The sequence below is a fragment of the Salvia hispanica genome, chromosome 2 (assembly GCF_029641045.1).
Source record: "Salvia hispanica isolate PSC_SH4W2 chromosome 2, Shi_PSC_v1, whole genome shotgun sequence".
In the NCBI taxonomy this organism is placed as follows: domain Eukaryota; kingdom Viridiplantae; phylum Streptophyta; class Magnoliopsida; order Lamiales; family Lamiaceae; genus Salvia; species Salvia hispanica.
In genome coordinates, this window is record NC_142693.1 from 35392892 (window position 1) to 35419904 (window position 27013).

At 37.7% G+C, this 27013-nt stretch overlaps 2 protein-coding genes across 3 annotated transcripts; one reads left to right on the forward strand and one right to left on the reverse strand.

Moving 5' to 3' along the window:
• The first annotated feature begins 14848 nt into the window (after positions 1-14848).
• On the forward strand, positions 14849-19135 carry LOC125216724 (putative late blight resistance protein homolog R1B-12). Of its 2 annotated transcripts, none has more exons than XM_048118500.2 (6): positions 14849-17539; positions 17704-17733; positions 18039-18133; positions 18212-18291; positions 18374-18525; positions 18881-19135. In XM_048118500.2, the coding sequence occupies exons 1-5, from the start codon at positions 14919-14921 to the stop codon at positions 18482-18484; spliced, it is 2937 nt and encodes a 978-aa protein (XP_047974457.2). In that variant the 5' UTR covers positions 14849-14918; the 3' UTR covers positions 18485-18525; positions 18881-19135. The 2 variants fall into 2 exon arrangements, with proteins under 2 accessions (XP_047974457.2, XP_047974449.2); XM_048118492.2 differs by having other exon boundaries at positions 18909-19135.
• Positions 19136-22848: 3713 nt separating this feature from the next.
• LOC125212877 (disease resistance protein RPM1-like) lies at positions 22849-26146 on the reverse strand. The gene has a single exon (XM_048113165.2). The coding sequence runs from the start codon at positions 25767-25769 to the stop codon at positions 23115-23117; it is 2655 nt and encodes an 884-aa protein (XP_047969122.2). The 5' UTR covers positions 25770-26146; the 3' UTR covers positions 22849-23114.
• Positions 26147-27013: the final 867 nt, after the last annotated feature.

Sequence of the window (27013 nt, forward strand, 5' to 3'; positions counted from 1 at the left end):
CCATTTTCCATAAGAGCCATGACTTACTAGCTGCTAAAGCTAGTAATATTCGTACAGTGGTGATTTTGGCAACTAGGTTGAACGTCTCATCGTAGTCCAAGCCATACTGCTAAGAAAATCCACGAGCAACGAGCCTTGCTTTGCATCGCTCAATTGATCCATCCGGGCGAGTCTTTATTTTATAAACCCATTTACATGAGATGGGTTTCACTTCTCTTGGTTTTGGCACCAGCTCTCATGTCTGATTCTGCTCCAAAGCAGCAATTTCTTCTTCCATCGCAGTAGTCCACTCTTTTTCTTTTGAGGCTTCTTCATAAGTTGTTGGCTCTTTTATCTCAGCTATTATAGCAGCATTCACATATTTTGGATTGGGCCGTCTTTCTCGTTGGATCGCCGAAGTGGAGGGTAGTCTGGATCTTCCTCTTCTTCATTTGCCGGCCTCCGTTCGTATGTGCCTGTCTTCCATGGGCTCTTCGATTTCTCTTGATTTCTACTCAATTTGATCCTTTTCTGGAGCCGACTCACCATCTCCCATCTTCTTTTCAACGTTTTCTTGAATTTCTTTAGAGTCTGGAAGCAGAGTTGCTTGAGGTGACCACCAAGATGATGCCTCGTCAAAGATTACATTTCGGGACACGTGACACCTGTTAGTTGTGGGATCACAACATCTCCATCCTTTTCTTTTCTCATCATAACCAACGAATATGCAGCGTAGTGCCTTTTTGTCAAACTTGCTCCGAAGTTCATCTTGGATAAAGACATAACACACACATCCAAACACACGAAAATGACTTACAGTTGGTTTGATGTTCCACAACTTTTGAAATGGTGACATAAACTCTAGCTTGGTTGAGGTAGTCTGTCGATGACATACGCCACTGTCTTCATGCACTCGCCCCAAAATCTTTCTGGCACATTCTTTGCATGCAACATGCTTCTGCATATCTCCACCAAGTGACGATTCTTTCGTTCTACGGCTCAATTTTGCTGTGGTGTTCTAGGACAGGTAAATTGCCTCCGGATGCCTTGCTCTTGACAAAAGTTAGTGAATTCGCCAGACGTGTACTCTCCACCATTATCAGTCCGGAGACATTTAATACTTTCTCCAAGCTCCTTTTCTACTTTCTCCTTGAAGGCTTTGAATTTCTCAAGAGCTTGTGACTTCTCAATCATAAAGTCTATCCAAACATATCTAGAATAGTCATCAATAAATGTAATCATGTACCTCATGTTGTCATTGGTCGGTTGATTGATCCGTCCAAGAACATCCGAATGTATTAATTCCAGGGGCGCCTTGGCTTTATACTTTGACTCCTCGTATGGAAGTTGGTGAGCTTTCCCGTACTGGCATCCTGCGCATATAGTGTCTTCTCGACATTTCATGTTAGGAAGTCCTTTGAGCATGGACTTCTTCGTCATCACCTTAAGCTTGTGATAACTGACATGTCCCAAACGAGCGTGCCACAGATCAGCTGTCTCACTTTTTCTTGTCTTGTCAACATAGGCCTCTTGAGCTGACATGACATAGATTGATTCGACTCGCCGTCCTTCCATGATTGGATCCCCAATTAATTTAATGTTGCGATAAACTTTAACATCATCAAGCCCGAACACCACATAACTGCCTGCACTTGTTAGTTGTGACACAGATATCAAGTTCTTCTTCACTTTGGGCACATGGTAAACTTTTTGCAGCTCCATTTCCTCTTCACTTGATCGAGGAACTATGGTTGCCTTGCCAATGTGCGCTATTGGCGGTCTTGTGTTGTTTGTTGTGACTACAACACAACCTCCATTGTAGTTGGATACATCCGATAACTTCTCTTTGTCTCCTGTCATGTGGTTGGAGCATCCAGAATCAACTATCCAATCATTGTCGTAGTTTATTCCTTCACTTAGGGAAATCAATGATGGCTCGTGTTCAGGTCTTTTTGTTGTCTCTACAGCTTGTTTTGATGGAGAATATTCTTCTTCCTCCTGGATATAGGTGCTAAGAATGTCCCGATCCTCTTCACTCTGCTCGTTTAGAGTTGATGTTGCCGTGTTGCCTTCTGCTCGTTTACTTTGACAGTATCGGGCATAATGTCCTCTTTTATTGCATTTGTAGCATTGATCATTATCTCGCCGGCCGTCATTTCTTTGACCGAACTTTGCTCCCCCTTGTTGTGTTGATCTCCACCTTGATTTTCTCCTTCCTCGTTGATTGTATTTTTCTTCCTCATCATCGTCTCCGTCCCTGACAACATTTTTGTATTTTCTCTTTTTAACAAAGAGAGCTTCATCTTCATCCTTTAAAGCTACTTTGGACATTTTTTCATCCAAAGCCTCTTCATTGGACAAGATGTTCTCCAGCTCGTCCAAGGTTGGTTGTGTAGCCCAACCACGAGTCGCCGTCACAAGACCCTTAAATTCAGGTCTCAGACCATGGATGATAATTCTTCTCATCCTTGTCTCTTTGATCTCGTTATCAGGGTCCAACTTTGAAATCTCCTCACATAAAGATTTTACTTTGGCAAAATACTGACTTACGGTTAGATTCTGTTGCGAGATTGAGAATAACTCATTCTCCAGACGTTGCAGTTTCGCCTCATTTTTCTTAGCAAAAGCAACCTTTAAAATGTCCCACGCTTCCTTTGGTGTTTTGGCTGACTTGATGCGCTGCATCTGATCGTCTTCTACTGCTGCCATTAGCACGAACATTGCCTTCCCACATTTTATCTCGCACTCTTTTAGTGCTTTTGCGTCGCCGGTAGGTGGTGTGGTGCTATCTCCTCCGACAATATCCCACAAGTCTTGACCTATGAGATAGTATCTCATACGGGTGCTTCAGTTCTCGTAGTTGTTGTTTAGCTTCTCGATGCAATTAGTAACTCCAGAGAAATTTTCCATATGGTGTTCTCAGCTGCCAACTCTGGCAAAGTAACGACGCCAACAATAGTCCTTGACTATTAATTCCGGCAGAATAACAGCTCCAACAACAGTCTTTGACTGTTAATTCAGGCAGAGTAACAGTATACTCTCAACCTGCAAATAAACACCACAAAAGACCAAGGCTACAATAACAACCACCACAGCTAAACCTTGGCTCTAATACCACTTGTTGGGTATCAACAGCAATACTCCAGGATCAATACACACACTATACCACCAATAGAACTAACAACAATAGCAGGAAAGGCAACAAATACTTATAAACAAAACACCAAATTATATATATTAAAGCAGCAAATATACACAACTATAAAGGAGCAGTAGAGTAGAGAACTTGCCTTAATCGAATGAGAACTACCTAATCCTATTTATAGGAGCCTAATGTCGGTGGTTGAGTATTTAAATATTATTACAAAATATAGTACTAGGCGGTGGTGGAATTCTCCACAATTTGAAATATAGTTCTCGACTCTTCTGGGCTAATTAAGTCGGTGGAGATTATTTTCAATAGTTTACAGAAGCAATAACCGCAAATGGACCCAACAGCTAGGCAATATTCTCAGAGGTCATCCGCATCCCCGTCTCTTAACCGTCTCAATACCGTCTCATCTCTTCACTATAAGAGACAACACATGCATCTCTCCATCTCTTAATCATCTCATCCCTTAACTATTCATTCAATTTCATTTTTTATTTTTATTTCCAAAACATTTCAATTAATATTTCATTGAAATATTAAATTAATACTAATAATTCATAAAATCATTAAAAACCACAAAAATTACAAGATCCGAAAATATGAAAAATACATAATTGAAATCATAATATTACAATTTATTGAATAGTGAATGTTTGAGTGAGAATAGAGAGTTTTTTATGGTGGATAATTTGTGGGAATGATTTAATATTTATAGAAGTGATTGGGCGCTTAAGAAAATATAAAAAAAAATTAAAAATTTGAAAAAAAACGGCTATAAACGGCTAGTATTTTTTGAGATTTTTTTTTCTGATTTTTTTTGGAATTTTTTTAAAAAATAAATAAATAAAAAACATTTGTCAACGGATATAAACGACGCTCACTCGCGGGCCGGTAAGTGGGCGTCATGGACGAACGGGAGCTCGCCAGCCACATCTCCTGCATCGTTGTCTCGATGTCGTCTCGTCTCTACGAGACGAGATAGAGACCGCATCAAGACGCGATGCGGATGCTCTGATATGCATGGAAATGGAGTCAAAACTGGGCTTTTATGCCTGCTCGCTTTACTTGATTCATTTCTGACAAGCCCGAGAGTTGTCTCGAGCCCGCACTATTCATCTCAGAAATGTGCATTTTTCAAATATGCAGTGTTTGATGGTTTTATTTTTAGGGCGTGTTACTATAAACCATTTCCATATCAAACATTTGGGAGAATTAAAATCTTTCAAGAATTGAACCATAATTAGCCACGTAAATAATTCTTTTCTTCATTGTTTAGTATTCTAGAATTGGCCCAAGAATTGACCCAAATATTTACCCAAAATAAACACTTTGACCTACTACAATTATGGAATTTACCCCACCACTCCCAAAAAGGAGAGAGGAGATAATGAGGTGGAAGGGTGCAATGAGTCATTCCAAGTCCAATTCTTGGTGGAGTTTTCAATGCAAACTCAATTCTTACCCATTTTGAAAGATTTAATTCTCACCCAATTCTTGTGTACAGTGCGGGCTGACCTCCATTTGGGAGGGCTCGTCAATTATTTCATGCATTGTGAACACCCATAATATGCAGAATTGGTTCAAGAATTGACCAATTGTTCCAAAGTGAACATGCCCTTAACCTTGAAAATCTCACCTAGAAATGAAATCAAAGTTACAAATTTGTCCCTCCAAAAGCGCACATGTGTTTAAATCAAGAGTAAATGCCAAAATTGGTCCCGAACATATGCACATTTTACGTTTTTGGTCCTAAACATTATCTTTTGGATTTTTTGGTCCTAAACATATGAAAATTTGATCATTTTGGTCCTCCGTCAATATTTTCGTTAAAAACTAACGGTCAACGGGTTTAATCCCGATTTTGACCAAATTAAACTTTTAATTCTGATTTTTACTCCCTAATTAATTCTCTAATTATTTTAATAAATATTCATTTAAAATCATCTAAATTATGGCCGACGAAGCCAAAGCAACGCCACCTTCTCCGCCGGCAACCTCTCCCCCTCCAACCACGTCCTCTACTCCAATCTCTCCGCCGCCTACGCTTCCCTCCACCAATTCATCGAAGCTCTTTCCGATGCCGAGAAGACCGTCAAGCTCAAGCCCGATTGGGTCCGGACGAGGGTCCTCAGCTTGAACATCGCCTTTTTCGATAGAGTCGGCTTGTTGGTGAGGATGAGGGCGCATCCGCCAGTGCGGAAGAGGCAGTTTGCGAGCATTTTAGAGTGTCGTTTCCCATGTACCAGTTGGGGTTGAGGGATTTGGATGTGACGACCATTGCTGTTGAATTTGCTTGCATTTTGAAGATGTTTTCGATGATGTTGATGGCGATGGTGGAGGCGCTGCAGCCCATTCCGGCGAGGTTGTAGACCTTCACGTCATGTCTCAGATTGTATAAATTGATGATGCGGGCTGCGGGGGAGGGGGCGGAGGAGAGCATGGAGATGTTGACGACGAGGAGGTCGATGTCGGAGGGGGAGATGGCGGTGCGGCGGAGGAGGGCGGGGATGCTGTCGAGGAAGAACTCGTCCATCTCGAGGAGGCCGTCGAAGAGGGGGGGACTCGCGGCCGTCGAAGACCATCTGGGGGACGTAGGTCTCCTCGCCGATGTCAGAGCTGACTATGGTCTTGAGGAGGAATTTGTACTCGTGGAGGCCGAGCTGCTTGTTGCGGGGGATGATCTCGCCAGAGAATTTGGTGCTCAGCTTGCGGTGGTCGCTGCCGGAGAAGGAGGAGTCGCAGTGGACGGTGAAGAAGAGGATTTCTATTTTTTTAATATTATTTATTTTTGATTTTAATTAAATATTTATTAAAATAATTAGGAAATTAATTAGGGAGTAATAATTCAGAATTAAAAGTCTAATTTGGTCAAAATCTGGATTAAACTCGTTGACCGTTAGTTTTTTAACGGAAATATAGACGGAGGACCAAAATGATCAAATTTCTATATGTTCAGGACCAAAATGATCAAATTTACATATGTCGAGGACAAAAAAATCCAAAAAATAATATTTATGACCAAAAACGTAAAATGACCATATGTTCAAGATTAATTTTGGCCATTACTCTTAAATCAAAATATTTGAAGGGCAATTTTGTCGCAGCACACATAAGTCTAAAGTTATTTACTGCAACTTGATATAATTACACAAAACCGTGTACAAATCTAACACACTGCACACGTGAATCAAATCTGATCCTGGTGGGCCATACCTAATGAAAGCCTATATTTCAACCTACTTTACTGGGTATAACGCATTTATTGTTTTAACTAATGTTTTAAAAATCGGATCGGCGAGCGAACCGGTGAGGCTACTGGTTCACGGTTCAACTGGTTCAACCGGTTGAACCATCGGTCGAACCGTTTTACTGTAGCATTTATATATATATGAGTATATAATTAAATACATATTTATTATAAAACGCTTGGTGTCAAAACATGTAAATAAACAAGCATGAATGCAATATATAATTTAATTTCAAATAATATATAGATATATAAGTATAGATAAAGTATATATATATATCAATTCTTAACGAGTAACACTAGTAATGTAAAAATACATATTCATATGTTTATTATACTATGTATTAATTTTCATGTTATGAACACTTCTCCCATTATATATTCTTATTATTTTATTTTCAATCTAAGTATTAGTAATTAAAACTTTATTTGAAAGTTAATTAAGATTTATTAATTTTAGTTATGATATAAAATATGTATATAGCTTTTAATTATACATATACAATTAGTATATAGTTGATAGTTGATATAATATGAAATAGTACATATCAACAAAACAAACTACATTCCACATTGAAAAAGTGAAGGCAAAAGATGGTAAAAGGTGACTATAAAACAAGCTTTTCATCCCACATTGAAAAATGAAAGAACAATCTTGTGGAATACTTCTATAAAGAAAGACACAAATGATTTTTTAAGCTAATTTTTATAAATTCATAGGCCCAATACAAGTATGGGTAAATATGAAATGAAAGTTTAGTGTAAAATTTTTTGAAATTGATTTTTAATTCATTTTTAAAAATCAAAAAATTTGGTAACCGGTTCGACCGGTTCCCGATTTCTGGTCCAACCGGCCGGTTCACCCGGCCCAAAACGGTTCAATGCTCCACTGGTTTTATATGGTGAATCGGACCGGAGAGGTCACTGGTTCGCGGCCGAACCAGTCCGACCGACCGGTCCAAACCGATTTTTAAAACACTGGTTTTAACTCTATGAATAAAAAGGGTAAATAATCGATTTTGTTTATTCTAAAATGTCTCCTCGTTATTTAGTATACATTGTTTTATTTTTCAAATAAAATGGCATGCAAAAAATTTATGGCAATTGGAAATTAATGTGACAACCAAAATTACACGTCGATTACCTAAATTAAACATTGATTACACAATGGACATGTAATTTCACTGCAGCGTCGATATTTCGATTACCATAATTTTTTTTGCTAGAATTTTTTTTCCAAAAATATAACCATATACTAAATGATAATTACTTAAAGGATGGGACATTTTCGGTTAGAAGCCTCAATCGATAGGACGTAACCCTTTGCCTACTTAAGTGTCGCATTTTCTTTTTTGGTAAAAACCAATACATCTTTGTCTTTCTTACTTTATTCAATTTTTTATATTTTTCTTTCTACTTAATCCAATAATTATCAATTTTTCTTAAATATTATGCCCAAAAAGTGTCTGTCTCACTTTAGGTAGGACCGCGCGAGGGAATACTATTTCTTATTAACAGTGTTATTATAAGAATATTTAAATATTATATTAATTTAAACATATTTGAGTAATTAACAGAGCTAGGTTGAGTATTATTTTAGGTTCTGATAGAAAAGTAAAAAACTCTTTCATTGCCATTTCTAATTGTAAATCTGTCCTAATAAGACACCTATCATCTAATTGAAAGTTACTAGTTTAGTGTGTGAGTGGGTGACCTAGTTGCAAATAATGTCTGAGCAGTGTTTTAAAACCGGGCCGGTTTGATCGATCGGATCGCGAACCGGTGCGTAGTCCGGTCCGATTTGCACTATAAAACCAGTAGCGCATCAAACCGCCATGAACTGCCGGAACCGGCCGGCCGGACCGGTCTGGCTGGGAACTGGAAACCGGTTTTCTAGATTTTTAAATTTTTTGTAAAATTAGAGTTTGGTGGGAGTTGAACTCATGACCTATGAGTCAAGAGACCAACATCTCTACCACTCCACCACATGTACTTGAATGAAATATTATGAGCATTAATTATTGTTATACATTAAACTTGTAATTTTTTGTCCACACAAATTAATAATTTGTGTTTAATTTTATACTTTTAAATAATTATTATTAGTTGTGATATGCTTAATATTAACTATCCCTCACTAAATTTTACTTTTATTTGTATAATGTATATAAATAATAGATTTTACCTAAGATTTAATATTGTAGTATATGTATTATTAACATAGTTTATTACTCCATATTTACTAAATAATACTCCAAACTTATTAATAAATCATGTTTAATTTATGTATTAACTAATAATACTAATATAGTATATATTTATCCAAATTAACTAAAAATTCATGTTTATTTTTATATATTGTCTATAATATTATTTCACCACATAAACATTTTTGAATTAATATAAATTTTATTTATTTATATATGAAAAATATTGTACTTTTTTAGTTATTCTAATTAATAATTTATGTATTTAGTTATTATTTAAATTTTATCATTCACTTATTTTAAATGCTCTTCATATTTAATTTATATACAAAGTTTAATAGTATATGTTTTTGTTATATATTACTAATTATAATTTATCACTCATTAAATTTAATATACTTTGTAAGGATATATTTAGTTATATATATTTGCAAGGTAAAACAGTTCGACCAGTGATTGAACCGGTTGGACCGGTTGAACCGGTTGAACCGTGAACCAGTAGCCTCACCGGTTCATCGGCCGATCCGGTTTTTAAATCATTGTGTCTGAGGGTAAAAATCACAAATTCGAGTCTCCTATTAGGAGTCTCATTTTAAGTTCGATACGCATTTTAAGAAATACAAAGGAAAGTGGATGGAAAAAGATAGTGGAATGTGATACCCATTTTTATATAGTTTTATACTCTCTTCGTCTCATAGTAGATGTCACACTTGGGGATAGACACAAGATTTTAGAAGGTGTTGTTTTATGTGTTAAGTGGAAAGAGAAAATAATATATTTATATTAATGTGAGAGAGAACTTTTTCTGAAAAGGAAATGTGACATCTTTTGTGAGACAAACTAAAAAGGAAAGTGTGACATCTACTATAGGAAGAGGGAGTAATAAAACGTGAGGATAATGGGTTAGTGAAAAGTGAGGTCAACCTACTAGTTATGATAAAAGTGAATCGGGGCTTAAAATGATGGATGGACTAAAATGATTATAAGACTACTAATAACGGACGAAGGGATTACATCATGATGCGATTTTTAAATTTATGTCTATAGGAGAATAAATATAGCGAATGATAACTAAAAGTTCATTATCTATGGACTCAATGTGGCCCCAACATATGAGCTTAATATGGGCCTATTATAGATAAGCTTAGCATAGGCCCAATGGAACCAATGAATAATAAACTCTCCTTTAAATATTTTCTTTTTCTTATTTACTTTGTAAAAACATTCCTCTATTTCACTTCAAGATAAAATAATAGTATTATTATAAAATATTGATTGAATAACATTATCACGCGCTAAAGTGAATAGAAAATGCATCGTTAAATAATATATCTATCAAATTTCATTCATCTCTTATTAATGTAACAAATTTTATTCGAAATATTCACATGAGTTATATAAAATATGCATTACACATCAATTGATATTACATTAGTACATGATATTTTTATTGAAGATCTAATATACGCATGTGAGTGATAATTGATAAATTATGCAATATATAAATGGGTAATTGCTTTTAAAGTCACCAACTTTCCATGAATTCCGGTTTTTTCCACGAACTTTAAAAAGTTCATGTAATGTCACGAACTTTATTGTAGGTTGCCATTTTCCCATGTTAGGTTTTCCGGTCTGATTCAAACTGTTCGTTTTCTATTAAGACAATGTCCAAATTCTTTTATCTTACTATCGTTATCTTCGTCTTTGAAATAGCTTCGCGTGGGTACCTTGTACGCCTCAATCGGAACTCGGATGAAGAAGTTATGGCCATTATGATAGTACAAGGTCGCACAAAGGTCGCAACCTTCATCAAATGGCCATAACTTCTTCATCCGAGTTCCGATTGAGGCGTACAAGGTACCCACGCGAAGCTATTTCAAAGACGAAGATAACGATAGTAAGATAAAAGAATTTGGACATTGTCTTAATAGGAAACGAACAGTTTGAATCAGACCGGAAAACCTAACATGGGAAAATAGCAATCTACAATAAAGTTCGTGACATTACACGAACTTTTTAAAATTCGTGGGAAAAACCGGAATTCATAGAAAGTCTATGACTTTAAAAGCAGTTACCCCATATATAAACTAGCATATTGCATTATAATGTTATAAGTATGCATTACCTGTAATATATTATGGTATTAATCATAAATTGACTACCATTACAACACTATAAAAAGTTGCATTACATAGAATTGGGTATTACAAAAGAAAAACACTATAAAATTCACCCATCTCATTTTAATATTAGAATTTAGGGGTAACTGCTTTTAAAGTCACCAACTTTCCATGAATTCCAGTTTTTCCCACGAACTTTAAAAAGTTCATGTAATGTCACGAACTTTATTGTAGGTTGTCATTTTCCCATGTTAGGTTTTCCGGTCTGATTCAAACTGTTCGTTTCCTATTAAGACAATGTCCAAATTCTTTTATCTTACTACCGTTATCTTCGTCTTTGAAATAGCTTCGTGTGGATACCTTGTACGCCTCAATCGGAACTCGGATGAAGAAGTTATGGCCATTATGATAGTACAAGGTCGCACAAAGGTCGCAACCTTCATCAAATGGCCATAACTTCTTCATCCGAGTTCCGATTGAGGCGTACAAGGTACCCACGCGAAGCTATTTCAAAGACGAAGATAACGATAGTAAGATAAAAGAATTTGGACATTGTCTTAATAGAAAACGAACAGTTTGAATCAGACCGGAAAACCTAACATGGGAAAATGACAATCTACAATAAAGTTCGTGACATTATACGAACTTTTTAAAATTCGTGGGAAAAATCGAAATTCATGGAAAGTCTGTGACTTTAAAAGCAGTTACCCCTAGAATTTACAAATTTGATCCACGACAATTATTTCCACAGAAATCTACAAAACATCATTCATTACGAAACATATTAAAGAAACGATTATTTACCATAAAGAAATGAATGGGGTTAGTGTTTTTAGGGCCTTGCCGTTTTCTCAAAATCCAACACTTTTTCGATATTAAAAAACACCACATATCAAATAACGACATAAAATGCAGAAATCTAGAAAACACATCCACAAAATTTGAAGGAAGGGTGTCCTCATATATAGGGATGTCAATGTAGTCCGCAATCCGTGGGTTGGCCCGAATAGCCCGCTAAATTTATAGGGTTAGGGTCGAAAATTTCTAGCCCAATAAAAATAAAACCCGATAAGCCTGCACCCGATTAACCCGCAACCCGTTAGGGCCAGACCCGAAAACCCGATGGGCTGGCCCGATAACCCGGTAAAATATATATTTTAAATTTTTTTACTCCTAATTCGGCACTTCGTTGACTAATTTTATGACATAGATAACTAAAAAAAGATAACTTTCAATTTTATGGTAAATATATAAATTATATATTGAATTTTTATTAATATAATAATTGTTATATAAATTAATCTCACTAAAAGAATATTAAAATTTTTTACATGCATTAAAATTTCACGAAATATCACAAATATTAGTAATTTATGATCGAGTTTAAGCATATATATCAAATTTATCATAATTAAATATTTTATATTTTATAAATATAACTAATTTTCATCATGATTTATTGGATTGTTCAAGCCTTAACCTTATCGGTAGCAACCCGATTAACCCGCCGGGCTAGCCCGAAACCCGAGCTTTTAGGGTCAGGGCCGAACTTTTACAACCCAAAAGAAATCACAACTCGGCAAGCCCGCACCCGATTGACCCGCAACCCGAGTAGGGTTGGCCCGAAACCCGATGGGCAGGCCCAATTGACATCTCTACTCATATACTTCAAAAGTACTAGTTAGAAGTTGTGGATTGTAATCTATAAATTTGAAAAAAATAATGTTAAAACTTAGGTAATAATGTAACAAAACATTTTGAAAACAATAACAATCTGCGTTTGGTACACGGAATTGGAGGTGTGGAATTGGAATTGGAGCCTTCAATTCCAAATCTAGTGTTTGGTATCATAAAAATTTTTGAATTTGGAATTGAATTACAATTCCAAATCTTCCAATTCCACAATTTGAATACCATATCAAAAGTAGTGGAATTCCAAATATTTTTTAAATTACACACACAATGCATAATTCTTACACACATTGCACACACACCTTCACACACACACACCACACGTTCACACACATCCTCACACAGCAAACACACACACTGCACACACACAGCAAACACACACTGCACACACATTCTCACACACACAGCAAAAACACACACACACAGCACACACATTCTCACACACACACAGCACACACACACACAGCAAAAACGCACACACACACAGCACACACATTCTCACACACACACAGCAAAAACGCACACACACACAGCACACACACAGCACGATTCAAACACACGCACACGCACACACACAACACACATTCTTACACACACACACTACACACATCCTCAAACACACACATACACAGCACACGCACACAACACACACACTCACACACAGTACACAACACACACTCTCACACACACACTCTCACATTCAATTTTTTAAATTCAATTCCATATCAATTATTTCATTTTGCCAAACAAAGGATTTGGAATTGAATTCCAATTCAATTCCTTCCAATTCAATTCCAATTCCGTGTACCAAACGAACCCTTAGAGAAATTAAGTCTTTAGTATCCACAGAGAAATGCATGAAATTTTTTATTTCGAGGCGAATTGCTATGGATAGCGGAAATCTCGGTAATAAAGAATTTATGCTTTAAAGAGAGTGAAATATGGAGTTATGGAAGCTGAACGGTTCCATCGTGATATTAGAGATCTTGTCTGTGACTTTGTGATGATCTAGTGTTGGACCTTCGTCATAGCGATTTATATTTATTTCCCCAAATGCCCATGTGTCGCAGCTGATTTCGATGGTATCGACAGTGAAAATTACCAATTTACCCATATCGTGATTTGGACCCCTCTGCCAAAATCCTAGCTTTGAGCATCTGCGTTCCGAGTAGTTTTTTTAAAACATTAAACCATAGCATGTGATTTCCGAATTTCTAGCATCAATAAATTAGCCTACAAGTTTGAGAAAAAGGATATGCACATGACTTTTGCTTGAAATTGGCGAATAATAAAATTGTTTCGGGATAATATGTAACATTCGGAATTTAAGCTTGACCAAGATTAATTGGGCTCAGAGTCCATAATTCATTAATTTGACATTTTCTAAGATGCTTTGCTTGAATTTGTGTGTTACTATATTTTCAAATTTCTAACTAATAATTATTTTATATTGGAATTTTACTTGTGTAAGCTATTTCAAAAGTCTAAGAACTTTTTTATATAATTGTACCACCGAAAACCATATTATTGCTATAAAATTTACTTTCTCAATCTCGTATCTGGTTATTTATTCAATTAAGAAGATTGGCAAAAGATTTATACACTTTTATATTAGGGATATTGGCACGGAAATCGTAAACTTTTATAAAAGTTTGGTATTTTCTGCCGAATTTTTTTTAAGAGCATCTCCAATAGCTTTACACCAGCCACAGACTAGCCACTCTCTCTCTGCCACATCATCATTTTACTCAAATAGGTTAGCCTAAGGCCAGCCACAGGCTAGCCGCAATAAAAATAATTCAAAAACAACTACATTTTACGCAATTAAATTTACGATAAATTACGGAATTAAATTTATCAGACATATACGAAAAAATGCATTCATTTCATTTAAATAAAAAAAAAAGATACATAGATAAAAAAAAAAGTATATAATAAAAAAAAAATCAGGCTTCTACACACGAGCCCCGCCTCTCTCTACTCCTCATTGATGTATATTGAATATTGTTGCTCCCCCACTATTCCCATGTGATTAGAATAATTCAACACTCTGAATTTTTTCTTTTTTCTTTTTTTGAAATTAGGAGTTGGAAATGATGTCGATTCTTTTAATATATTTCGATAGTCCACATAGATTCGACGGCTGCTAGCATGAATAATGTTTGGTCGAAATTATTTTAATTCGTGTCTAGCTGAGTAAAAACCACAATCTGAAAAAATTAATGATATTAGGTGCCAATTTAAAGTTGGTGGAAAATATAGTATGGTAGTACTTGTATTTTACATGTCCATATCCGTTTATATTATCACATTGTTAAATATTGATAGCGTTGAAAATCGGAAATTAGGTGTGTTATTGGCAATAATGAGATGAGACGATTGGACTGACATATAAAATAAAATATTCCGTTTTAGATCAGAATTCACGCATAACATAGCTCAGCTTCTCCACTGTAATTTGATAATTTCCAAGGCTCCATCACCATCATTCCAATTTCCAATTCAGATCTTATATAAGAAGAATGACGGCTTTTGGTGCTGTGTGTTCTCTCAAGAATACACTTGAAGATATTGACAGGTGTCCTCGTTATAGCCTTGTTGGTCGGTCTGAAGAAATCTTAGAAGTCGTGTACAGGGAGTTGGTGCCTTGGGGCGATATTCTATTAAGATTGAACCACACCAGTCCAAGCAGGAGCAGGAAGAATGTGAATGCTTTGGATGGAATCATCAAAGACGCAATTTGGAAATTCGAAGACTCATTGGAATCCCTTCTCACACAACAGATTCCTTCACAGCTTGAAAAGACAGCCTCCATTGATCTGCAGAGTCTGCAAAAGGATGCTTATTCCTTGATCCAGAATCTCTATGATATGAAGGAGTATTACATCTATCAAGTAGAGAATATGCCTCAAGACGAACTTGTTTCCTCAAAATTCGGCTTTCATGGAACCAACTCTAAGATGATTGGATTATCCGACCAATTCCAAAAAATCAAAACCCGTCTTATGAAAATTGATGCCAACTTTGGTCGTGTCTACTCATTTTATGGAATGGCCGGCATTGGAAAGACGACTCTCGCAAGGCAAATTTATCAAGATGCAGATATTCAGAGCATATATGAGTGCCGCGCTTGGGTCACCGTAGGCAGAGTACCTCAACCCATCACTCAAATTTTACAAGGCATCAATGCTCAACTCTCTGGAATAGCTCTAACTGACTTGTTTCCAAAAAAAATAGATGGAAAGCATTGCCTCGTTGTGCTGGATGATGTCTGGGATGATCTAGTATTGTCTGCCTTGGTAGGTTCCTTACCAAACACTGAAAATGGATGTACACATGTCTTGGTTACTTACCGACATAGAATGCTGATGAGTGATACATTGGCCGTGTTTCCTGGTAACGGCTGTGAGGTGCGGTTTTTGAACGAAAAAGAAAGTACAGATCTATTATGTGACAAGGTGTTTGGTGATGAGGGCTGCCCTCCTCAACTTCACAAAGCTGCCATTAAAATCGCTAAGCTTTGTGAAGGTCTCCCTCTCATGATAGTCACCATTGCTGACTTCCTATCGAAATCCGAGCATATCAGAGACCTTGTCTACTGGAAAGAAGTTGCAGAAAGGAGAAATTCAGTGTTCACAGATGCATATAATGAAATATCAAAGGTACTTTTCCCAAGTTACAACTACTTACCTGAGCATCTTAAAATGCCTTTTCTATTTATGGGAGTTTTCCCTCAAGATAATGCCACACCCCTTTCCAAGATCATCATTATGCTAACTGCTGAGGGCTTGTGGTATGATACGGAATGTTTGAGAACTCTATCTATTTCTTACAATCTTGTTTTGCACATCTTGAAGAGCGTAGATAAAACTACTTCGCCTCATATTCTTGTTGATGACTTCAAAAATTTCCGCCTTCATTCTTCGTGGCGACACGTGTGCAGAGTAGAAGCTAGTAAGAACAAGTTATATCATGTCTTAAATAAGTTAACCGATGACGAAGGTCTAAAAGATCAGCGAGGCTTGTGTTTAGAAAATAACATTCTATTTGGCATCAAAGAGTTTCGCAACTCGGTGACATTGGATTGTGCATCCTCTTCACGCTCTCTCCTTTTCTATGGTCCTTACCAACAATATCCAGTCTGTATAGATGTCGGTTTTAGATTGTTAAGAGAAATAGATGCTCTTACACAACGTTTCTACACTTTCCCAGTAGAAATTTTGTCACTAGTTCAACTAAAGTACCTTGCTCTAACTTGCAATGGAGAACTCCCTGCCACTATATCCAAACTTTTCAACCTTCGAGCCTTGATTATCCATCCACATTTGAAAATTAGACGTTGTAGAGCTCCATCATATATACCAATACAAATATGGGATATGCAAGACTTAGAGCATATTGAGATATTGGGAAAGAGCCTTGTAGCTCCATCTCATGTTGCTTCTTTGGAAAAGCTCTCAACACTTGTAGGTGTGAATGCTAGCATTTGCAGTGTGTCGGAACTCTCCAAAAGAATTCCCAATATAAAGAAATTTGGAGTAGAGATTGAGTTGACACCTTATGATGATCATAACGACCTTTTGTGTTACTTTGATTACATTGCAACACTTGGAAGTTTGGAGACACTTAAATTCAGTATCACAAATCCTGTGATTAAGCGCGGTCATGTTGTCCCAGTGAGTCCTAGATGGTTGACGTTTCCACGTAATTTGAGAAAGTTACATTTGAGCGGCATGGGGTTTCCCTGGAAATATTTGGACGTCGTTGGCTATTTGCCAAGTCTTATAGTGCTGAAATTGCGATCCTATGCCTTCCAAGGTTCACACTGGAAAACAAAAAGGTATAGTTTTAAGACGCTTGAGTTTCTTCTAATTGAAGAAAGTGATTTGGTGCAATGGAAACCAGGATTCCAAAGCTTCCCTATGCTTAAATATCTAAGCATGAAACATTGCTACAAACTAGAAGAGATCCACAGGCCTCATTGTCTGAACGAACCCGGATCTAGTGTGGAGATTGAATTAGTGGACTGCAATCCTTTAGCTTTGACTTGGGCCAGGCAACTACAACTGGGATTTGATGTTAGGCTTCGTGTTGTTGCCTCTTCTTCATTTTATGAGAAAGTGAAAACTATCAAAATTCAAAGGTTAGTCCTCCATCTGCAATTCAAACCATAAATTATGTTAATATTAGTATATTTCAAGATAGCTGTTAGGCTAACAACAGTCTTGAGATGAATTTCTATGTTGTGTGTATTACTATCAAATTAAGTGTTTTAGGTTGTTATAACTTTATATATATCATTTGCAGGCGTGGAGACACTGTACTCAACTTGGAAAGGTGAGCACCACGTTTTCTACCCCTATGCTCGAAAATCAATCATTGTATTGTTGGGTTGTTACGTGAATGTAAGAAAATTTATTATTTGAACACGAAATCTGTTTCGTGGTATGCATGATTTTTGCTTTAATATCGCAAAGCAATTCAATTACATATATATGCTGTTGTTTTTTAATTGTTTGTTTGATTCACGTAACTGATGCTGGCTTAGAACAAAGACAACATACATGTCAGTATTTTGTCTTGTTTATTGTTTAATTTTAACTTTGTACAATGGCCTTCTTCGAAATTTGTTACTGCACTAGCGACGAGGAAGAGAATGATGATGAAGAAAATGCCAATTGGGAAGAGAATGATGATGAAGAAAATGCCAATTGGGAAGAGGATGAGATTGGTATATGTATGTGAACGATGAGGAGTAATTCTTAGTAGATAAAATTGGAAAAAAAAAATGATTGAATCCAATTTTGATTTGCAGGTGAGTTCCTTAAGGCTTTTGATCAGCTGCTAGGAAGTGAGACAGGTGAAGAAAGTGTTGAATCCAATTTTGATTTGCAGGTGAGACCTTAAGTGTTTTACTCAGCTGCTAGGAAGTGAGACACGTGAAAAAAAAAGTGATTGAATCCAATTTTGTTTGCAGGTTGAGCTCCTTAAGGATTTTGATCAGCTGCTAGGAAGTGAGACACCTGATGATGATGATACTATGAATTTTTTCAAGGAATTCTATGATGCTTTGATTTCCAAAGAATGAATCACCATTGTTCGATTTTTGAGTTGTCACGTCACCTAAATGTAAGTATTGTAACTCATGTTGGATTAGTTTGAGAGTAGGTTATGCATAAAATGAATATTGTTATGGGTTGGATTTGATTGAAAACATTACTTGAGTATTTTATTAATTAGAGTTTAGACTATTAGCAAATAGAGAAAAGAAGTGAGTGTTGATAACTGAGACTGTGCATTGAGTTCATGAAAATGATTTTGTCAAATGAGAGTATACATTGAGAGAGAGGGAGAGTGTTGTATAGAAGAGTGTGATTTTGCTAGTTAAATTATTTCATTCTGTTAGGCTTCATGGTATTTTCTGTAGCATTAGTTAAGCAAAAGATATGGAGTATAATTCTTAGTAGTGTTTGAAACTGAACAGACGGGATGCAATCCACTTTTGATTGCAGGAGAGCTATTTGAGGCTTGAATCTGCTGCTGCAGTGTGATACACATGTAAAATCCAAGTACGAATTTTAACGATGAATTTAACAACATCTGCAATGATTTATGGTTTGATTTGCAATAAATGATTTCATCAATGTTGTATTATTGGTATGTCACCTGAATTTTAGAATTGTAACTTATACATTGGATTCTTTTGAGGATTATAAATTCAGTGGATTATGTATGGATTTACTATTGTTATGGGTTGGATTTGATTGAAAACATTACTTGCGTTTAAGTAAGTTTCCTTCATCTGGGTCGTCATGACGTGGTTGGTCGATTGCTGACATCCATTTACTGATTGGAGGTTGTCGGCGTTGCCAATTTCAAGGAGAAGCGCTATTACATGAGCAACTCTAGGCGTTTTATGACATCATCAAAATTTAAACTTTGTCGTTTTTTCTTGTTAAAAAATGGACTAATTCATAGTACGCAATTTTTAAGTACCAAAGTAAGCATATGTATTGGGCTAAAATAAAAAAACGTCATCAACGTTGGCAAAAGCGTGCCTAGGAGCGTGAGGCACAAAAGGCACAATCGGCAATTACTCATGCTCGTCTGTCCGTGCCGCTGGCAAGGACACCGCCATCCACTGCTGCAGCTCGTCCGTCCGTACCAGCGGCACGGTGCTGCTCTTATTAAGAGCAGCGCCGTGCCGCTGAGCAGCCTTACGTGGCGCAATACGATTGGCCAACAGTATATTCGTTGGCAAATTTGTTTTTTTTTTAATTCAAAATTATTATTAAAAATATAAAAAAATATTTTTGGATTCCAAAAAAAAAGCCATTTATAGACGTTTTTTTGGAATTTTTATTTTTCTATCCCAAAATCATCTATAAATACACACATTCATCATCCACTTTTCACATCAAATTATCTCTCATTCATATTTTTTCATATTGATCATCTACACATCCTATCTCACTCAAACCTTCTCTAAAAAATTCAAAAATGGATTTCGCCCGATCTCATTCGGCAACGAGTAGTGGGTCTTTTTAATTTTATGAATTTAATTATGTATTTTTTAATTTTTAGGATTTTAATTATTTAATTTTTAATTTTTAGGATTTGAATTATGTAATTTTTAATTTTTAATGTATTTTTACAATGTAGAAATGTTTTTAGTAATTGAAGTATTTAAATTGAATAATAGAATGGTGGGACCTTGAGCTTGTCCTCGCAGAAGAGCACGAAAGTGGGCACGGATGGGGAATTTCAAGCACAACTCTTGCTTATGATTGCTGGAAAATCGAAATGGCGGCGTTTCCACACTAGTTAGAGGAAGTCGAAAGTCGGATGAGCTTCAGCCATCATCGGAATAGGGAAACCGGGTAATACGATTATCGATTTCGTTATTATTATACTCCCTCCGTCCCGAAGTATTAGACTCACTTCTTTTGGGCACATGAATTAAGGAATTGATATTTAAATAGTTAAGAGCATCCGCAATGGTGCTTAGGCCAGCCATAGGCCAGCCATTCTCTCCCCTGCCACGTCAGCAACACTAAAAAAACCACCTGCCACATCAGATTTAGGCCAGCCATAGGCCAGCCGCAATAAAAACAATTCAAAATATACTACATTTACGGAATTAAAATTACGATTAAAATACGGAATTAAATTTACGACACATATACGGGAAAATTCATTAATTGCATTTAAAAAAGTTACATAGATAAAAAAAAATTTCATGCATAATAAAGAAAAAAAACTATCGCCGTGCAATCCTCCGTGCCCACAACTCTTCAATTATATCCTTTTGGAGTTGAATATGAGCATCCACTTGGCGCATGTTGGCAAATTCCTTGAGTCGGCCGGCTTCATCGAGAGGTACCCCCTGTCGTACACTAGGGGTGGCCGTTCTGTGGCTTGGACCGGCTTCATCGTCACTGACCCAACTAGTCAGTTATATGCCTTCGTCTTCGACGATCATGTTGTGCAGGATAATGCAGGTGTACATTATCTCGGAAACGCATCCGACATCCCACAAACGCGTTGGGCCCTTAATTGCCGCCAATCGAGACTGGAGCACACCAAATGCGCGCTCCACGTCCTTGCGCGCCGACTCCTGTCGTTGCGCAAAGTAGGCCTTCTTTTCATCACTTGTTTGTCGGATCGTCTTCACAAAGACCGGCCACCGAGGGTATATCCCATCCGCCAAGTAGTAGCCCATATCATGCCGGTTGACGTTGGCCACAAAAGAGACGGCTGGACCGACGCCCTGGCACTTCTCGTTAAAGAGGGGAGACGAGTTCAGGACGTTGAGGTCGTTGTTCGACCCGGCTACCCCAAAATACGCATGCCAGATCCACAGCCGATAATCAGCTACGACCTCGAGGATTATCGTGGGGTTCTTTGACTTGTAGCCGGTCGTGTAGGCCCCCTTCCAGGCAGTCGGACAGTTCTTCCACTCCCAATGCATACAGTCTATGCTGCCTAACATCCCAGGGAACCCATGCTTCTCCCCGTGCATCTGCATCAAATTCTGACAATCTTCGGGAGTAGGGCTTCGAAGGTACTGCTCACCGAAAATGCTGATCACGCCCCCACAGAACTCCTTCAGACATTTCAGGGCTGACGACTCACCGATGTGGAGGTACTCATCCCACATGTCTGCCGCGCCTCCATAGGCCAACTGCCTGATTGCCGCCGTGCACTTTTGGATAGGGGTGTGGCCGGGTCTGCCAGCCGCATTGTGCCTGAAGCGGAAACACAGATATTGACGCTCCAATGCCCCAACGATGCGCATAAACAACTCCCTGCGCATTCTAAAACGCCGCCGGAACATGTTGGCGGGAAACCGCGGGTACTCTGCAAAGTAGTCCTCGTACAGCCGCTGATGTGCAGCTACGTGATCCCGATCAATCACTGCTCGGTGGTGGACAACTCGTGGAGGGCGAGGTATCGCCTGCTGTTCCACCATACGCATGTACCGCTCCATCCCGCGGTTCATGTAGGCCTCCATAGCCTCATTCATCCTCCGTTCGTACTCCTCAGGATCCCCACCACTACCACTACCGCTACCACCCGCGTTACTCATCGCTCGATGATGCTCTTGTACAGAAAGTTAGAGAGAGAGAAAACTAGTTAAAACAAGTGGTGCAAATGAAAATGAAACGAAAATCGCGTTTATATATGATTTTTTTTTTAAAAAAAAAAAATCAAAAATCGGCGCTGGCCGATCGGGCCGCCACAATGGCGGCTAGCCGATCGGCCAGCGCTTTGGCCAGCGACGAGCGATCGGCCAGCCCACGCCGATCCGCTCGCCGATTTCGTGTTTGCCGATTGCAATGGTTCGGCTAGCTGATCGGCTAGCGCGACGAATCGGCTAGCCGGTCGCTAGCCGACCATTGCGGATGCTCTAAAGTGGAGAGAGTAAAGTATGAGAGAGGAAAAAGGTAGGGGAGAGAAGAGAGAAAAAAGTAGGTGGAGAATAAAATAAGATAGATGCTTTTTGCTAAAAAAGGAAATGAGTCTAATATGTTGGGACATCCCAAAAAGAAAAGTTGGTCTAATACCTTGGGACAGAGAGTATATAATTTCGTGACGTAGTTTTCGTGAGTTTGTTTCTTCTCCATGTAATGCAAAACTATAAATTATTGTTCTAATTTTGTTTGCTGCATAAAATGTATATAACACAATTTCACCACATCAATTTTCTGCGTAAATTAAAGAGTTGAGAAATTAGGTTTCAGGTCAGTATTTGTTTATAACTGAGAGACAAAAAAAAAATTGTCTGTGTCTGTTTTGGTGTTTTTTTATTGTGATGGAGTCTCTGGTTTTGATACCTTTAAGTGAGAGACTATGATAATAGTATATCACAAACACAAAGGTTAATGTTTACAACTCAAATATTCAATGAATTCCGTCATTAAGAAAGACAGTATAAAGTGGAAAGGGTAATGAAATACTACACTAATTTTACATAACATTGAATTCAATAAAGATTTAACACAAATCAACCTTCACAAAATCCACAATACAATAGATGAAATGATGAACACTCACTACCACTGCCATTTATTGTTTGCAAAGCAACAGTTCTGAATTTAAGCCAAACAAGATAGATCGAACAGTTATAATGAAAAACCAATATAGAATAGACCTCAGTGTATTTGCGTAGTTCACTTCCAGTCCAGTGGTTGTAGAATACACGTACCTTTTCTTCCTTAGTCCAGTCTTATCCTTACATGCCCGACAACGTGGTGCAGTGGACCATTTCTCAGCAGAGGATTCACATAATCTTGAGGCATCTCTCTGAAATGAAGCTCTTTGAGTTGAGGGATGTTGGCAATGCCAGTTGGATCTCTCAGCTTCGGACATAGGATTACGGAGAGTTTCTGGAGGCCAGGTAATGCTCCCTTGCCTGTCTTGATCATTTGAAGCTGTTCCATTTGATTTAACTCCAGTATCTTGAGCTTCAAAAATGTTCCACCACAAAATTCTAACATGTTTCCAGTGTAGGCATCAAGCAACTGGAGCTCCAGAAGATTGTTAAGCTTCCCAAGGATTGTTATTGGATTGTCGGCAGCTGGCAGCCTAGACCACTTGAGCCGTATTCTAACCAGGTCGTCGAGCTTTGCGATCCATGAAGGCATCCTCTCCAAGCTCCCCCACAAATACAAACGCTGGAGATGGGGAGGTTTATTGATTTCTTGAATGTTCAGAATTTCACCCATCTTCGATGATTTCATACTCAAGGAACGTAGACTCGTTAGCATTTGAATTGTTTTACACAGAATTGATCCACTGCTGCTTGGTAAATCAACAATCCCTAGCTTCCTGAGCTTTTTCAGATTTTGTAACCCCAAAATCAGTTTGTGATCCCCATCTCCTGATTCTGCTCTCACAAATGATAGATTCTGCAGGTTGGTTAATGAACCTATTTCTTCATGTACCTTGACACCATGAACTGCATCAAAAGCCTCGCGGTAAGCAAAGCTTTTGCGACCAACAAGCAAGTGCCGGAGTTTCTGAAGATCAAGCAGTGATTTTGGCAAGCTTGTCACTAATGTTTGCTTCAGATTCAAGGTTTCAAGGAGCTTCAACCGCCCTGTACTTATGGGGAGCTGCTTGATATTTGTGTTACGTAGAGACAAATACTTCAATAGTAAAAGCTCCTTAATTCCTTTAGGAAGTGCATCCAAAATCGCATTATCCAAATGCAGAATTTTCAGAAGAATCATGCTGGGAATGATGGCTCGTGGAATCTTCGTTCCTAAGCTTGCTGAGAAGAAGGTACGGATGTGATACCTGCCTTCATCTGGTATGTTGAATTCACTGCTCTGTATTGATATTCTCTGCACCTTTTCAGAAATATCACCTTCACCTGTGACTAGGCAAAATTGCTCATCCTTTGCTTTAGAGAGAACAATCTTATGCATAAAGTTATGGAGTCGGAAGGTTCGTGGTCTTCCATCAAACTCCATTTCACTGGCCTCTACTAAGTTCCTCTCCATGAGCTCTTTGAGGTACCCTTCTCCGATATCTTCTGGTTCAGTTTGATTCCGTCTCTCTATGAAATCTTCTGCTATCCACAGCCTAATCAACATCCTACGGTTCACTTGTTGATCCTCTGGAAACATGCCCATGTACAGAAAGCAGCGTTGGAGATGGTACGGCAAGTCATGATAACCAGATAGCAGTACTTGTTGGATGCTTGACAATTCTCGCTCAAGCTCATCTTGTAGACTACTCTCCACTTTTTTGAATATCGACTCTCTTCTCTCTTTGCGTGATAAATGCTTCCCCATTTCGACAATTGCAAGTGGCAGTCCTTCACATTTTATCAAGAGCCTTTCAGATACCTCACGCAGGTGTGGTTCCAAAGGATACATGCCACTTTCGGGGAAAGCTTCTCTGCAGAAGAGTTCTCGAGCCTTATCCAAAGGCAAAGGTGGAATTTTATAGATATCATCGGTAGATGTATCTCTACATAAAGAAGCTATATCTCCTCTTGTTGTAGTGATTATCACTCGACTGTTGTTACAATTGGGGAACGCATATCTAACATCTCTCCACCAATCATTTCTATTCCAATGATCAAGAACTATTAGGTACCTTTTGCCTATCAGATAACTTCTCAACATGCCAATAAGATCCTGAGGAGAAGTCGAGGAAGACTGACCTACTCCTGCTCGGTTGCTTAATTTGTTGTACATGGTTGACAGGAGATCTCCCATCTGCTCAAACATGGATGCAGTGAGCCAAACATGGCAATCAAAGTCTACCTTGAGCTGTTCATACACCACTTTGACAAGTGCTGTCTTGCCAGATCCACCCATTCCCACCACGAACATGGCTCTGTACACTTGTTCAAAATCAAGTACCCAGTTGGCCAGCTCTTTCCTTGGTTCCTCAATGCCCACAATCTCTGTTTCAGGGGTGTACAGAGGAGCAATTCCTGCTTGATGCTCAGCCGAAGTTGAAGTTGAAGTTGTAGAGACCGGGTACCTCTCCTTCTTCTCTTTGATGCTTTTGAGCCTTTTCTCAATGTCATCTATTTTATCGGAGATGTCATGAGACCGCATCTTTGGTAATCCACTGTACCATGGGGTAGCATTTTTTTCAATTTTTCGGTATGTATACATACCAATAACCCTCCCAATATCAAGATATATGCTGCGAAGCTGCTTAATCCACACCCGGAATTGGCTATCCGGCTCTTTGAGGGCATCTGCACCTTTGAGAACTTCTGTGATCAACTCATGTTCACTCTTCAAATCGTTGATTCTTTGATCTAGGCTCCCCCGCAGTTCCACTTGTGCAGTCACAAAGTTATCAATTTTGTTGTAAAGATAGGTGGCAGATGCTTCAGTGATCATCTCTCGGAATAGATCAGATTATCAGTGGCCAACTGGAAGAATAGATTCTTTTTGGCAAGACAACTAATCCCTTGGTTGTGTGGTGCCTGCCAACTCTATTTTCGTCGAATCAGCAGGTAAGTTTCCTTCCTTGCGCCAGCCACCTCGATAGACTCCATCTAATGCTGTATATGTTGTCCTACATTTCTCATAACTCGTTTTATTTTTATATACTCACAAATCCTTCTAGAGTAAAGGTAAAAGTAATCATGTGTAATATTCATGTTTACCATATGCTGGTCCCCTAAATTTTATATTGATTTTTGTCGGTCACAACTTGCAACCTGCAACTTTCAAGTTAACAAGACGACGACTTCATCAAATTTTTAAGAAGAAAAGAGTAAGACTTCTTCAAATTTGAAGCTTCTCTGCATTTTAACTTTTTAAAATTGAAATAGACAAATAGAGTCTTTATTCATTTGACGTCACATAATGAGAAGTTTTTTTATTTATTAAATAAAAAACAAAGACTTTTCCAAATTGGAAGTCTTTGCTTTTAAAAAAGTGCCTAAAATATTGCATAAAGCCACTACATGACAAATATAGTCTTTATTCTAGTTACACTCTACGCTATCACACACCTGTAAACTCAATGTTCAATAATGATATGTCCCCCAAAAGAAAAGTAATACTAATTCATTAATTTTAATTAGTTGATTAAATTAAATTCAAGTTTAATTAATTAAAGTATTTTTTTTTAATGTTGAAGTACTAAATGCGGAAGAGCCATGAAACATGTTGTAGAGGTATCAAGAAATTTTTGTTGCTTGCTTTGAGAATTTTGGTTATACTTGTATTTGGTTTTGCAGTTTGATCATGAGTATAAATTGTATAATTACTCTGTTATTTTTTTCTACAAAAATGAGGGCATTAAGTAGAGCTCAGTGCATAATATCTGTTGCTTGTAGTCGTTTCAAAAGAAAAGAAAACTATATTTATAATGGATGCTTGATGTATCAACTGGTACTAATAGTAATCGATGCATCTTTCAAGATCAAATGCATATAGAAGTAAATTCTTGAATTTGAAGCCACCAGGGTGATTCATTTCTTGCTCTGCTTTGGATCAAGACGAGATTCATCTTAAGTTGATAATCTACCTCATCTTCTGATCTTTTTTTAAGTTGCAAACGGCCTTTATGATGTTGGAAATCTAGAAAAAAATGCATAATCATGTTCAAATCCAGCAAACCTTCCACCTGAGTC